The 12,938-nt window shown below is 45.0% G+C and overlaps 1 protein-coding gene across 3 annotated transcripts in view; it reads right to left on the bottom strand.

Annotated features, from left to right (window-relative positions):
- The window catches only part of EPHB2 (EPH receptor B2), a 195,517-nt gene that overhangs the window by 34,523 nt on the left and 148,056 nt on the right, over positions 1 to 12,938 (bottom strand). For all 3 annotated transcript variants that reach the window (XM_036746632.1, XM_036746631.1, XM_036746633.1), the window contains exon 5: positions 8,514 to 8,638. In XM_036746632.1, coding sequence (XP_036602527.1) covers positions 8,514 to 8,638 — 125 coding nt within the window. The remainder of the gene's footprint in view (positions 1 to 8,513; positions 8,639 to 12,938) is intronic.

The raw sequence follows: 12,938 nt of genomic DNA, 5'->3' as shown, positions 1-12,938 counted from the left end.
CACTGAGTTCCTGGGAGAGAGTGTTTCATAAATTGTAAAAGCATTACAGAAATGATAATGATGATGATGATGATGCTTATAGTATCTCTCCAAGGTCATTTGAATTTGGAGTCAGAAGACTTGGGTTCAAATGCCACCTCTGCCACTTACTACCTGCACAACCTTGGGTAAACCCTTAACCCTCTGGCACTTAAATTTCTCCATTTGTAAAAGGAGGAGGTTGCCAGATCAAAGATTTAGAACTGGAGGGGGTCTTAGAGGTCACTGGGTACACCCCTGCTTTGCAGAATCCCTTACTTCCTTTAAGACTTCTGTTAAATATCACCTTCTATATGTTATTCAGTCCAACTCTTCATGACCCCATCTGGGGTTTTCTTGGCAGAGACACTGGAGTGGTTTGCCATTTCCTTCTTTAGCTCATTTTACAGATGAGGAAACTGAGGCAAACAGGGTGAAGTGACTTGCCCAAGGTCACACAGGTAGTAAGTGTCTGAGGCCAGATTTGAACTCAGGTCTTCCTGACTCCAAGCCTGGCACTCCATCCACTGTGGCGCCACCTTGCTGCCCCCAATTGCTACAGGACACCTTTCCTAATTCCATATGGTATCTGCTCTAAATGATCTTGTATTTATTTTGTATGTGTTGTCTCCCCTGATAGAATGCCAACTCCTTGAGGGCAGGGGCTGTTTCATTTTTGTGTCTGTACCCCGTTGGCACTGAGTAAAGGGCCTGATTCATAATAGGTGCTTAAGATAACTTTGTTGCTTTTGGCTGATTGCCCAAGGTCTCACAGGTGAGAGGAAAGGCTAGATAACCACAAAAGTTTCTTCCAGCTCTAAATCTATGAACCTAAATACCCTAAGACAATACACCACTGACCTAGTTTCCTCGGGTTTCTCAGAACCAAGAGTGAGGGAGAATTGGTTTGTGACGGCCAGTGGTGGCCTTTGAACCTTGAGCCAACAGCAATGGGCTAGCCTTGGGAATGTAGCAGTGAGGTCCTTCATTCGGGGGCCTCCTGGCTGAATGGCACCAGCTGGAGGTGCTTCTGTCTGAGGGCACTCAGAGGCTGCTGGAATCCCAGCTGATTGGGGGGGGGTAAGGCAATAAATGAGACCATTTATTCATGAAAACTCTTTTTAAAAAGAGGAAATAAGGAATCGCCAAGGGATTACAGGCCAGTTAATCTAACTTCTCTATCTGGAAGAGGATGGAGCAATTCATTAAAAGAAAAAAAATCAATTGGTAAAAGCACCAGGAGGATAAGTAGGTGTTAAGTAACAGCCAGGAAGTTTGTCAAAAATAAATCACTTTGGAGCAGCCCCAACTCCTTTGACACAGTTGAGAACCCTTGGGGAGGGGGCGGGGGTCACAGCGGCAGCACGCTGCCTCTAGGGAGGTTCTCGCCATGATTTGATGTGACAGGTTCTATGACCAATAAGTCTTGTCTGATGCCATGCCCTACACTCTGAATACCACGACCCAGACAAACCCACAAAAATAGGGCAGGACTCAGAACGGGTAGTCACAGGTGCTTAACCCTTCTTATTTCACATTATCATCTTCTGCTGCCATATCACATCCCTCTCCAGGCTCCATGAAGGCAGGGATTGTGCCTTATCCAAGCTTCGTATCTCCTTTGCTGGCTAGCAAGGCACTCTCCACAAAGCAGGCACTCAACATATATGTCCAATTGAATAATAATAATACCTGTTGTGGTTACTTTGGAATTGTCATAGCTGTTTCTGAGGGGCAGCTAGGTGGTGCAGTGGATAGAGCACCGGGCTTGGAATCAGGAGCTCATCTTTATGAGTTCAAATCACAGCACATATTTATGCACGTGTTATCTCCTACATTAGATGTGAAGGAAGAATTTTGTCAGGGATTGGGGTCAAGCTCACCGGCCTATAGCTTGCAGACCATTCTCTTCCTTTTTGTGACAATCCGGACAACACTGGCCCTTTGCCAATCCTCTGTTAGCACTCCCATCCTCCCTGATGTTTCAAACATCACTGACTGTGATGCTTAGCCATCACATCTGCTGGTCCTTTTGGTCCTAACAATGTAGTTCATCTGGGCCTGGTGACTTTGACTCACCAAGGGCAGCCAGGTTCTCTGCTCACTGTTTCCCTACTTATCCTTGGTTTCAACTCCCTGTTAGCCATTTTTATTCTGTCCTTTCCAGTCCAAAGATCACTTTCCTTGGCAGTGAAGATAAGTAAAGTAGGAGCCAAGCGACAGTGCCTTCGCTCTGTTGTCAGCAATCACTGCCCCATCCACCCACGTCAGTGATCCCATCCCTTTTTGTGATATGTATTTTTTCTCCATATAGTTAAAAAATCCCTTTTTCTTGTGGTTAGCTTTCTTCTCTAGCCTCGGCTCCTTCGGAGTGTTAGCACTCCTGACACCCTCCTTAGAGGACCGTGCCAAGCTCTTAGATTCATCTTCCTTTAGCTGCCCTTGCTTCTAGCTTTCCTAAACGTCTCTTCAAAGTTGAAGTTGGCTTGTGAGTTCCCTGTATACACACTGATCGTGTTAGACAACTACCATTTTTTTCTTCCCCATCAGAAATGTTTCTCTTTATGGTTTTCAGAGTTTCTTGGACTGATGAGTTCCTGTCCCTCCCTGGCTGCATCTTTCCATGTCTCATTGTGGTTTGTAGGTCCTTATCTAGCCTTTCCATGAACTCTCTGAAATCTTCTCTCCCCAGATCTAGGGTACATGTCAGATTAGACTCAGCTTTCTGTTCCTACTCCATAGGTTCATGTGATCATAGATTTAGAAATGGAGGGAGGATGGTACGATCATAGATTGAGAATCAGAACGGATTTCAAAGGCCATCCCGTCCAACTCTCTCATTTTGCAAATGACAACTGAACCCTAGAGAGTTTAAATGACTCACCCGAGTCACACAGGAACTAAGTGTTAGAGGTGGGATTTGAACTCGGGGTCTCTAGCTCCAGGGTTATTGACCTTCCCACCATCCCAAGCTGCTGGGATCACAAATTCTAGGATGGAGCGGTCACCTCCCTTTGAGCATCTAGTCCTTTTCATCTCACCAATCAGTTCCTCCTTATTTGTGCGGGTCAGATCCATACCAGAGTCCCCCCCTTGCCGGCTCTTACCCTTTCTGAAGGAAGAAATTGTCAAGGCAAATCATGAAGTTATTAGCTGCTCTACTCTGGACAGAGTGAACTTTAACAGATGTCTGGATAATTTGACTCCCCCATAATACTTGAAAGCCGGGTGACAGATTGTATGGCTGTAGCTGCATTTGGAGAAGTTTGTCACCATATTAGTTTCAGGGTAAAGAAGTTTTTGGCCACAGCTACTTGGGAAGACCATCTGCTAAGTTATGAAGTGAGGCGCTGTGTCAGTGGTGGGAGTACCCATGGTCAAAAAATCATAGGCAGTGATAGTGGGAGAGAAACAGGCACTCTCCTTCGGCTTTCTGGCAGCAGCTGCTGTCTTCCTGCTCCCACAAATCAACCACCCCATCTCTCTGACTGACATAACAACATTCCACAGTAAGCAGCCCTCCACCCCCATCCCAAACAGGGCTGAGCCAGGCCAACCTGAGGCTTAGGAAGGAACACACTATCGCATATTTAGATCTGGAAGGGACCTTACTCCAACTAAGTCCCTCCCTTGGGCCATCTAATCCAGACCCTTTGTTTGACATAAGAAGAACCATAGCCTGTAGAGTGTAAATGACTTGACCAGGGTTACACCAGTCACAAGCAGCAAGGAGTGAAACAGAAAATGGGAGAGGTGTGGTCTTCCCCTTTTGTTCTGATTCTTCTTTCACTAAATGACTAATGTGGAAATACGTTTAATATGATTGTACATGTATAGCCTATATTAGATTGCTTGCTGTCTTGGGCAGGGAGGGAGAAAAAATTAGAACTCAAAATCTTATAAAAGCGAATGTTGAAAATTATCTTTACATGTATTTGGAAAAGGAAAATATTGAGTGGGGAAAAAAAGAAAATGGGAAAGGAAGGAAGGGAGAAGAAAGCAGGAGGGGAAAAGAGGAAAATGAGATGGGAAGAGAGATAATGCGTTGGTTAAGTCTCCTGCATCTGGCCCATAGTAAGTGTTTAAGTAATGCTTGTTGATCGATTGACCGTGCCCTAGACCTCAGCTTGGTACCCCTCATGCATACTACAGGTTCAATCCCATGGTATTCGATATCTCTATATTTTAGGAATGACAGTTTGGTGGTTGGCTGGAGGATGGATTGCAAAGGGGCAGACAGGCAGACCAATTAGGAGGAAACAGTAACAGTTCTGATGAGAGGCGATCAATCCATAAACATTTATTAAGCATCTCTTTTACCAGGGATACTTGGGTTTTTTTGTTTTTGTTTTTACTAGGAATACAAAACTAAGCAGTAGGAGTCTTTGTGACCAAGGAATTCACTTTATATTGGAGGATATACCAAGATACACAAGGCAATTTTTTTTCCTTCTTTTGTAGGGGTGACTTAAAGGTGGGGGGAATCAGCAAGGGACTCGTATAGAATGTGGCAACCGAGCTTGCCCTTTGAAAGACACTGGGGTATCTAAGAGCCAGAGGTGAGGGGAGAGGCCATTCTAGGTCTGGGGGACAGCCAGTGGGATGCTGGGTTGTGAAAGGAGAACCACAAGACCAGTTTGACTGGTCTGTTGTGCGTGCACAAGGGGGAGTAGTGTATAATAAGTCTGGAAAGGAAGGTTGGAACCAAGCGATGAAATGATGAAGTTTTGGCTTTAGATGCCCAACAGAGGTGATTAAATTTTTCCTAGAGGTGCTAGGGAACCACCCCCTGGAATTTATTTAGTGGGAGAGTGGCATCAACAGATCTTTGTGTTAGGGAAAATCATTTGGGCAGCTGGGTGGAAGATGAAGTAGAGAGGAGAGAGGCTGGAGGGACAGAGCCCAATTAGGACATTATTGCAATAACTGAGCTGAGAGATGATGAAGGCTTATACTATGTAAATGGAGAGAGGTGGAGAGATGCAGGAGAAATTGTGGGGGGTATATGAACAAAACTGACTGGAATGTGGGGGAAGGGGGGAGTTGAGGATGACACAGAGGTTGTGAACCTTGGTAATTGGTGGACAGAAGTAGGGAAATGATAACAGCCTGGCCTAGGGTGGTGGCTTTTTGAGTGGCTAGAAGGGGATGGATTATTATCCCCATTTTCCAGATGGATGAACACAGCTGACAAGACTTGGCAACTGTTAGACTATGGGGGTTGAGTGAAAGAGAAAGCCAAGCATGACTCCAAGGTCATGAACTGGGGTGACAGGAAGGATAGTGGTACCTCTGACAGACACAGAGAAGTTCAGAGGAATGGATGGGTTTTGGTGGAAAAAAGCACGAGTTCCATTCTGGACATGGTGAGTTTGAGATGGAGAAGAGACATTGAGTTGCAAGTGTCTCATAGGCGGTTGGCACATGGGCCTGGGGGGATGGGAGAGAGACTCGGGTTGGATTTAGAAATCTGGCAGTCACAATGCTTTGAAGACCATAAAGCATCACAAAAATGGAATTAATAATGACTCTACCTCGTGTCACCTCTGTGACCCGCATCCCTCTTTCCCTACATCCCTCCGATAAAAAGACACAACACAAAAGACCAGACGAACACAGAAAGGATCTTACAAGGGAATCTCTTTTCCATTCAGGACTGAGCTGATTGATAGACCAGCACTGAGCCTGTCTGTCTCAATCAGAGGGCATCTTCTGGAGGGTCAAGGAAACAGCTCAGAAGCCTGCTGAATGTAGGGCAAGGCCCACTTCGCACTTCACACCTCCATCAGCCACGTCAGCCCAGCCCTGAGTGCTGGAAAAAATAGGTCACAGGCAGGGGTGGGAAGGGATTCATCATTTCCTCTCCCATCTTTGGGGACAAACACTCTCCATTCATTTAATCATAAAGCTTTTTAATTAGTTTTTTTTAATTTATAGTTGCTAAGCTATAGCAACCATAGCCAGAGGGACAGGATGGTAGGAATGGGAAATGGGAAACTCTAAGTCCTGCTGTGTCCTGGGCTTTCTGACTTAAGGGAGCATCTGGTCTGGTCTCCTTCCAGCTGACTCTCCCCCAGGGTTCCCTTCAGCAACCAGTGTGGGGCAGGCTGGAGGCAGGGGTGACAGTGGGGAGGGGACCCACTCTGTTCCTTCCATTCCCTACTCCCTGGGGTTTAGGGCAAATACCCCATTGACCAAAGTCACTTCCAGAGAACCTCTCTGCTTCTTGTGTTTACTGGGCTGTTTACTGCTTTTGATATGACAACCTTCTAATATAGATTCATGAATCCATAGATATTAGAAGTAGAAGAAAGCTCAGAACACAGAATCATGAATCCATAGACGTTAGAGCTCAGAACATAGAATCACATTAGATCATAGAATCTTAGAGGGCATCCAGCCTGACCCATCATTAACTAGGAATCCTGACTATGACATTTCCAAGTAGACTCCACTTGGAGGTCTCCAGTGATGGTGTATCATCACCTCCAGTCGTAGCCCATTTCAGTTTTAGAATGTCCCAATTTCCAAGAACTTTTTCTTTATTTTGGTCCTAGTTCTTTTTCATTTGGCATCCCTTTACATACTAGAAGACAGTGATGACATTTGTCTTAAATTGTCAACTTTCTAGTCTCATACCACCTTCCTTCAATGCATCCTGCTCCAGGATGGGCTATAGTCCCCTCTCCACCCTGGTTATCCTCCTCCAGAGGCCCTCCAGGGGAAAGAGAAGTGGTCTTGGAGTCAGAGGGCCTGGGTTCAAATTCTACCTGTAATGCTCACTACTTGCAGAATCTTAAGCAAGACACGACCTCTTTGGGGATCAGTTTCCTCATTTCTAACATGCAGGGGTTGTGCTAGATGGCCTCGGAGGTGCCTTCTGGTTCTGGAGTCAGGATCCTATGATGCCTCCTAAGATGGGTAGCTGTCTAAAATATGCCAAAGGAAGTCTGGCCAGAGTGGAAGACAATAGGATGATTCGGTTTTCTCTTTTTGGCCATTGTACCTCTGTTAGTATGTTCCGAGATCATACCAGTTCTTTGGCTGCCATATTGCACTGATGAGAGGCAGTGGGGTCTGATGGGCAGAGATGGGGCCTTGAAGCAAGGAAAATTGAGCCCCACCTCTGACACATACAGACTGTATGACCCTGGGCAAGTCACTTAATTGGTCAATGATGTAGATCAGCAAAATCAAACTCAAGTAGAAATGGTGGCCACTAAACCATACACAAAGATCCCTGGGGATCACCTCTTGACTTAGCTGCATGTTAACATTGTCTATGCTTTACTGTATTTTTATTTATTTAGTTAAATTTCCCCTTCCCCCATTACATTTTAATCTGGTTGAGGCTTCCTTCAGTAGTGTTGTGGATCTTGTATTTGACCCGTCTAGAGGATAACTTTGAGTCTATGAGTTGCAGAGAAGGTGCTGTCCTGTACTGGAAGAAGCCATTTCCTCACTCACATTACCAATGAAACCATCAGCCCAGTCTCTTGACGTTTCTCAGATGAATTCCTGTCTAGTCCCACCTCCTCAATCTGGTTGTGAAATTGAATCTGATGAACCAAGATGTAAGATTTTAAACTTATCCTGCTTCCATACTGGCTCATTAGATTTTAGCCAACATCCCAGCCTACCATATGCATTTAGGATCCAGATTCTGCCACCCAATGCATTAGCTAGCCTGCCCACCTTTGTGTCACCTGCAAATCTGATGAGGAAGTTATCTTTATCTTTTTCTGAGTCAGCAGTTCTCAAACTTTCTGGTCTTAGGACCCTTTTATACTCCTAAAATTATTGAGCTTTTGTTTATGTGGTTTATATTTACTGTATTAGACATTAAAATATTTTAGTATTATTAGGAAAATTGTTTTGATCTTGTAGATTTCTACCCTACTCCCACCCAAGGGTCTTAGGGACCACCAGGGGTCTCTGGATTACTCTTTGAGAGATACTGGTCCAAGCCAACTCTAAGCCAGCCCTTCAGCCCCAACTTCCTCAGTAGCTCCAGCTACTGAAGACCTGAGAGAGAAATTCCTCATCATCCAAGTCCTTGACATTCTCAAACAATTCAACATCAGGCATGGATATGGTTTTATCAGTGGGAATGACATAAAGAAGCATCTCCTTTGCGGTAGCACCCTAAGGATCATGGAGCACTTCCATTGGAATTGTAGTTGAAATGTCCTATATGTATTGTCTCCTCTTACTGGAATGTGAGCTCCCTGAGGGCAGGAATTCTTATTTCTCTACCGGTATCTCTAGTGCTCAGAACACAGTAAACACCAATTGTTTTTAAAAGCTTTACTTATCCCCTTCATTCCTTGGTAGAACTGTTGAGTGAACAGTGACCTCTGGCACTTTCCCAAACCACAAGGGCAGGGAATGAGGGGGTCCTCTGACAGACTAGGGTTTGGGATGCTTATCACAGATGGGATGCCTTGCTTGCCTCTGCTGGGGGCCAACACAGGACTCCCTCAAGCCTAGGTTACCTTTTCGTAGTACTGTAGTTCATAGTCAAGGATGACGCCGTTGGGCTGGTCAGGCTGGGACCAAGACAAAGTCATGCTGTCCACCGTCCGGCTCACCTGGTGAACAATGGACACGGCAGATGGGGCTACAAGAGAGAAGATGGAGTTTAATGGAAGGCCAAAAGCAATGTCTGCATCCCCTAAATCACCAAAGTCAATAGAAGGGTTGGTGGGTTTCATTCCAGTGCTTCTAAAGTGTGTGTGTATGTGTGTGTGTGTGTGTGTGTGCGCGTGCACAAATGCATGTGATTGGCATCATATTGGCACACAGGGCAGCCTGGAGTCCAGAAGAAAACACTTCATTTCGAAACAGGAAGACCTGGGTTCAAATCCTCCTCAGATACTCACTAGCATTGTGACCCTGGGCAAGTCACGTAACCTCATAGCCTCAGTTTCCTCATCTATAGAACGGGGATAATAATAGCCAAAGGACCTACTTCACAAGGTTGGGGGGAGGCTTAGATTAGAAAATGAATGTACAACATCTTGCAAATGTTACAAGACTACATAGACGCCATTTATTATTGTAACCTCAGCAACATCTTCCATGTTAAAAACGTTTTCTTGATGTCTTTTGCTTTCTTTACAGTTACCACTCATATTGCCCTGTCCCCTCCCCCAGCCCAACTCCACAACATCTCACACTTGGAGAACAAAAGTTGTTAAGCCAGAGCAACCAACACAGTGAGTTGTTTCTGAGAGCGTACATGACACTCTATAGCCGCCATTCCCCGCTTCTGTTCTAAGAGAAGGAATGTTACCCTCTTCATTACTATAGAACTTCCATCCTGGGTGTTCTGGAGCCAGTTGGTACTGGCTCGTGAGAGAGCTGGTTGTTAAATTTCCAGTGTTTTATGAAAGTTTTATGAAACTGGAAACTGGCAAATGCTACAAATCAAGGTTATAGTTTTGTTGATTGCCTAGAAAGTGATAGAGAAAATATTAATAATAGAGATTAAACTTAAAAAGTGTAGAGTGCATTCATTCCCCCCCCCCCCCCGGAGAGCTGATTATTAAACATTTGCCAGCATGCTTACGGCTTCTACCTCACGTACCAAAGTGCTTTCCATTCATTTGCTCATTTGATCCTCAGAACAGGAGGGTGAGGAAGGCAAGGCAGGGATCGTCACCCTCTTCTTATACTTGAATGGATCTGTGCGCTCATCCATGTGGCCACTCCCTCCAAAAGTGCAAACAACAATGCACCTACACTTTTTTATTTTATTAATTAAATTTTATTTTATTTTCAAGTGAAGACCTGCCTTTTTTCTTTCTCATGAGGAAAATAAGACAAATACAACCTCCATTAAAAGCCTGTGTAACCGAAAAAACCAAATTTCCTCATTAGCCATGTATAAACATTATGCCTTAATTTTCATTCTGAGTCCAGCCCTCTCTGTATGGAAGAGGGCAGTATGTTTCATCATGAGTCCTCTGAAATTGTGGTTGGTCATTATGTTGCTCAGAGTTCCTAGGTCTTTCAAAGTTGTTCATCTTCACAATGTTGTTATCATTGTATAAATCTTTCTCCTGGTTCTGCTCATTTCACTTTGTATCAGTTCATACATGTCTTCTTAGGTTTCTCTAAAACCATCCCCTTCATCATTTCTTATAGCTCAATGGTATTCCATCACATTCATAAAACAATCGATGGGCTAGCCACCAGTTTCCAATTCTTGGCCATTGCAAACAGAGCTGCCATAAATGTTTATACATACGGGTGCCTTTCCTCTTCCTTTGATCTTTTTGGGATATAGATCTAGCACTGGTATAACTGGGTCAAATGAAACTCATAGTTTAATATCTTTTGGAAGCATAGTTCCAAATTACTTTAAGAATGGCTGGACCAAATGATAGTATATTAAAGTACCTGTCTTCTCATAGATCCTCCAGCATTTGTCATTTTCCCTTTTTTGGAGGGCACAACTTTGCCAATCAGATGGTTGTGCTGTGGAACCGCAGAGTTGTTTAAATGTGTACTTCTCTAATTACTAGTGATTTAGAAAATTCTTTCAAATGACAAATTGCTATTTATGCCTCTTCCTCCTACATGACTCTTGTCCTCCCATAATTACTCCATGGAAGTGAATCAACTCAAAGAGTTGAGAACACTTTCTAGATCTACTGACCATAAAAGTAAGGATTAGGATTATGTGATTTCTACAGCCCTTTGCAGCTCTGATAGTCAATGTTCCAAGACTTCTTCTGGCTTTGATATTCTCTCTTCTAAGGTATCTCCCAGCTCTGATACTCTGTGTTCTAAGACCGCCCCCCCCCCCAGCTCTGACATTCTGTGTTCTAAAGGCCTCCCAGCTCTGACATGCTGGGTTCTAAGGGTCCTCCCAGCACAGACATTCTGTGTTCTAAAGGCCCTCCCAGCTCTGACACCCTGTGTTCTAAGGGCCCTCCCAGCTCTGACATCCTATGTTCTAAGGGCCCTCCCAGCTCTCACATCCTGTGTTCTAAGGCCCTCCCAGTTCTGGCATCCTGTGTTCTAAGGGTCCTCCTAGCTCAGACATTCTGTGTTCTAAGGCCCTCCCAGCTTTGACATCCTGTGTTCTAAGGGTCCTTGCAGCTCAGACATTCTGTGTTCTAAGGGCCCTCCCAACTCTGATATCCTGTGTTTTAAGGGCCCTCCCAGCTCTGACAACATATGTTCTAAGTTTCCTTCTGCTTCTGACCGTCTATGTTCTAAGGGCCCTCTCAGCTCTCACCTTCTAGAATTCTGACTCCCTCTCCATGGTTCAGGGCTAGTGGTGCTCCCAGGGATAAAGTGTTGATGATTTGGCCTGGGCCTGACACCAGAATGATGAGCAGGCTGCATAGGGTGCGGGAGGCTCATGAAACTCTGGATCAGGGAGGGACAAGCTGGGAAATCAGGGTTTCATTTCAAGAGCATACAGAGCCAAAGGGACTTGGCCTGAAGGTGGGCCCAGATGGAGGAGGCAGCAGCAAGAGCTAGGATAGGACGGTCCTTGGCCAAGCCAAGAGAGAGCTTCTTCTACCTTTTATGTAAAAATTTGGACAGTATATCAGCTTCGGCTTTTTGTAACACTTGGGGCATCACTGGTATCATGGAGGGCAGCTAGGTGGTACAGTGAATAGAACTCTGGGCCTGGAATCAGGAAGAATCCTCTTTTTGAGTTCAAATCTAGCCTCAGACCCTTATTAGCTGTGGGACCCTGGACAAGTCACTTTACCCTCTTTGCCTCAGTTTCCTCATCTATAAAACGAGCTGCAGAAGGAAATGGCAAACCACTCTAATATCTCTGCCAAGAAAATCCTAAATGGGGTCAAGGGTTTAAAAAGAGACTTTATCAGGGCAAGATGGCAGAGGTATGATAGGACAGCAGTTTGGCTGAAAAACATCTTGGGCAACATTAAGAAGAATGTAGCTTTTGGGAATAAAGAGGTGAGGGTACCACTTCCCCCTGCCCTGGTGAGGCCATATCTAGGATAGGCATTCAGTTCTGGGTGCCACAGTATAGGAAGGATAGTGGTTACCTGGAGAATGTCAAGAGGAGGGCAACCATGACGGTTGAAATAACTGGAGACAATGAGCCTGGGGAAGAGAAGACTCTGGGCAGGAGTCTGGCTACTTTCTTCAAGTATTTGGCCCCAGAGGGAAGAGTCAATAGTAATGGGTGGAAGTTAAATGATATTAGCAACTTCCTAACAATTAGAGCTGTCCTCAAGTGGTATGAGTCACCTTGGAACATGGTGGCTTCTTCCTCATTGGATGTCTTCAAATAGAGCCTGGATGACCACGGGTCAGGTAGAGTGTCTTGGAGATTCGTTTCTAGCTATGGTTTGAACTAAAAGGTTACACCTCAAGTTGTTTTCAACCCTGAAATTCTGTGATTCTGTGAAATAATCTATTCCAACCCCTCATTTCTCAGGAGAGGAGAGGTTTTTGCCCAAAGTCTCAAAGGCAGAAAAAATGTGGCTGAGATTTGAACTCTCACCTCCCCAGGCGATCCCGTGCTCAAGCTCTCACTGAATCAATCACATAGTTGAGAGCGTTGGAACATTCTTTCTGAGCTAGGATGCTCTGTTGGGTGACAGTGGCTGGAGGTGCCTTGTCTCCTTGGTTCTGTTTAGTGTTTGATATTGGTGGGGGATGGGGAAGCCAGAGGGGAGTGGGGATACTAGGGATGAGCCCTGTTGCTTCTTCTACCAAGTGACTGTTTTGATCAAGCAAGCCCCTCTTCAACCTGATTTCCCATTCATCACCAAGTGCCCCAGTACTGATAGGGAGTGGAAATCAGGGTCTGAATTAAAAGGAGAAGAAGGAAAGGTAGGGAGGCGAGGCAGAGGAAGGCAAAGACTGCAGAAGGAAGAAGCAGGCAAAGAAAAAGGAGTCAGAATAAAAGGGAGGAGAGGAAG

The sequence above is a fragment of the Trichosurus vulpecula genome, chromosome 2, assembly GCF_011100635.1.
Source record: "Trichosurus vulpecula isolate mTriVul1 chromosome 2, mTriVul1.pri, whole genome shotgun sequence".
Classification (NCBI taxonomy): Eukaryota; Metazoa; Chordata; class Mammalia; order Diprotodontia; family Phalangeridae; genus Trichosurus; species Trichosurus vulpecula.
The sequence above is the reverse complement of the archived record's forward strand: the minus strand, read 5'-3'. Positions and strand labels throughout refer to the sequence as shown.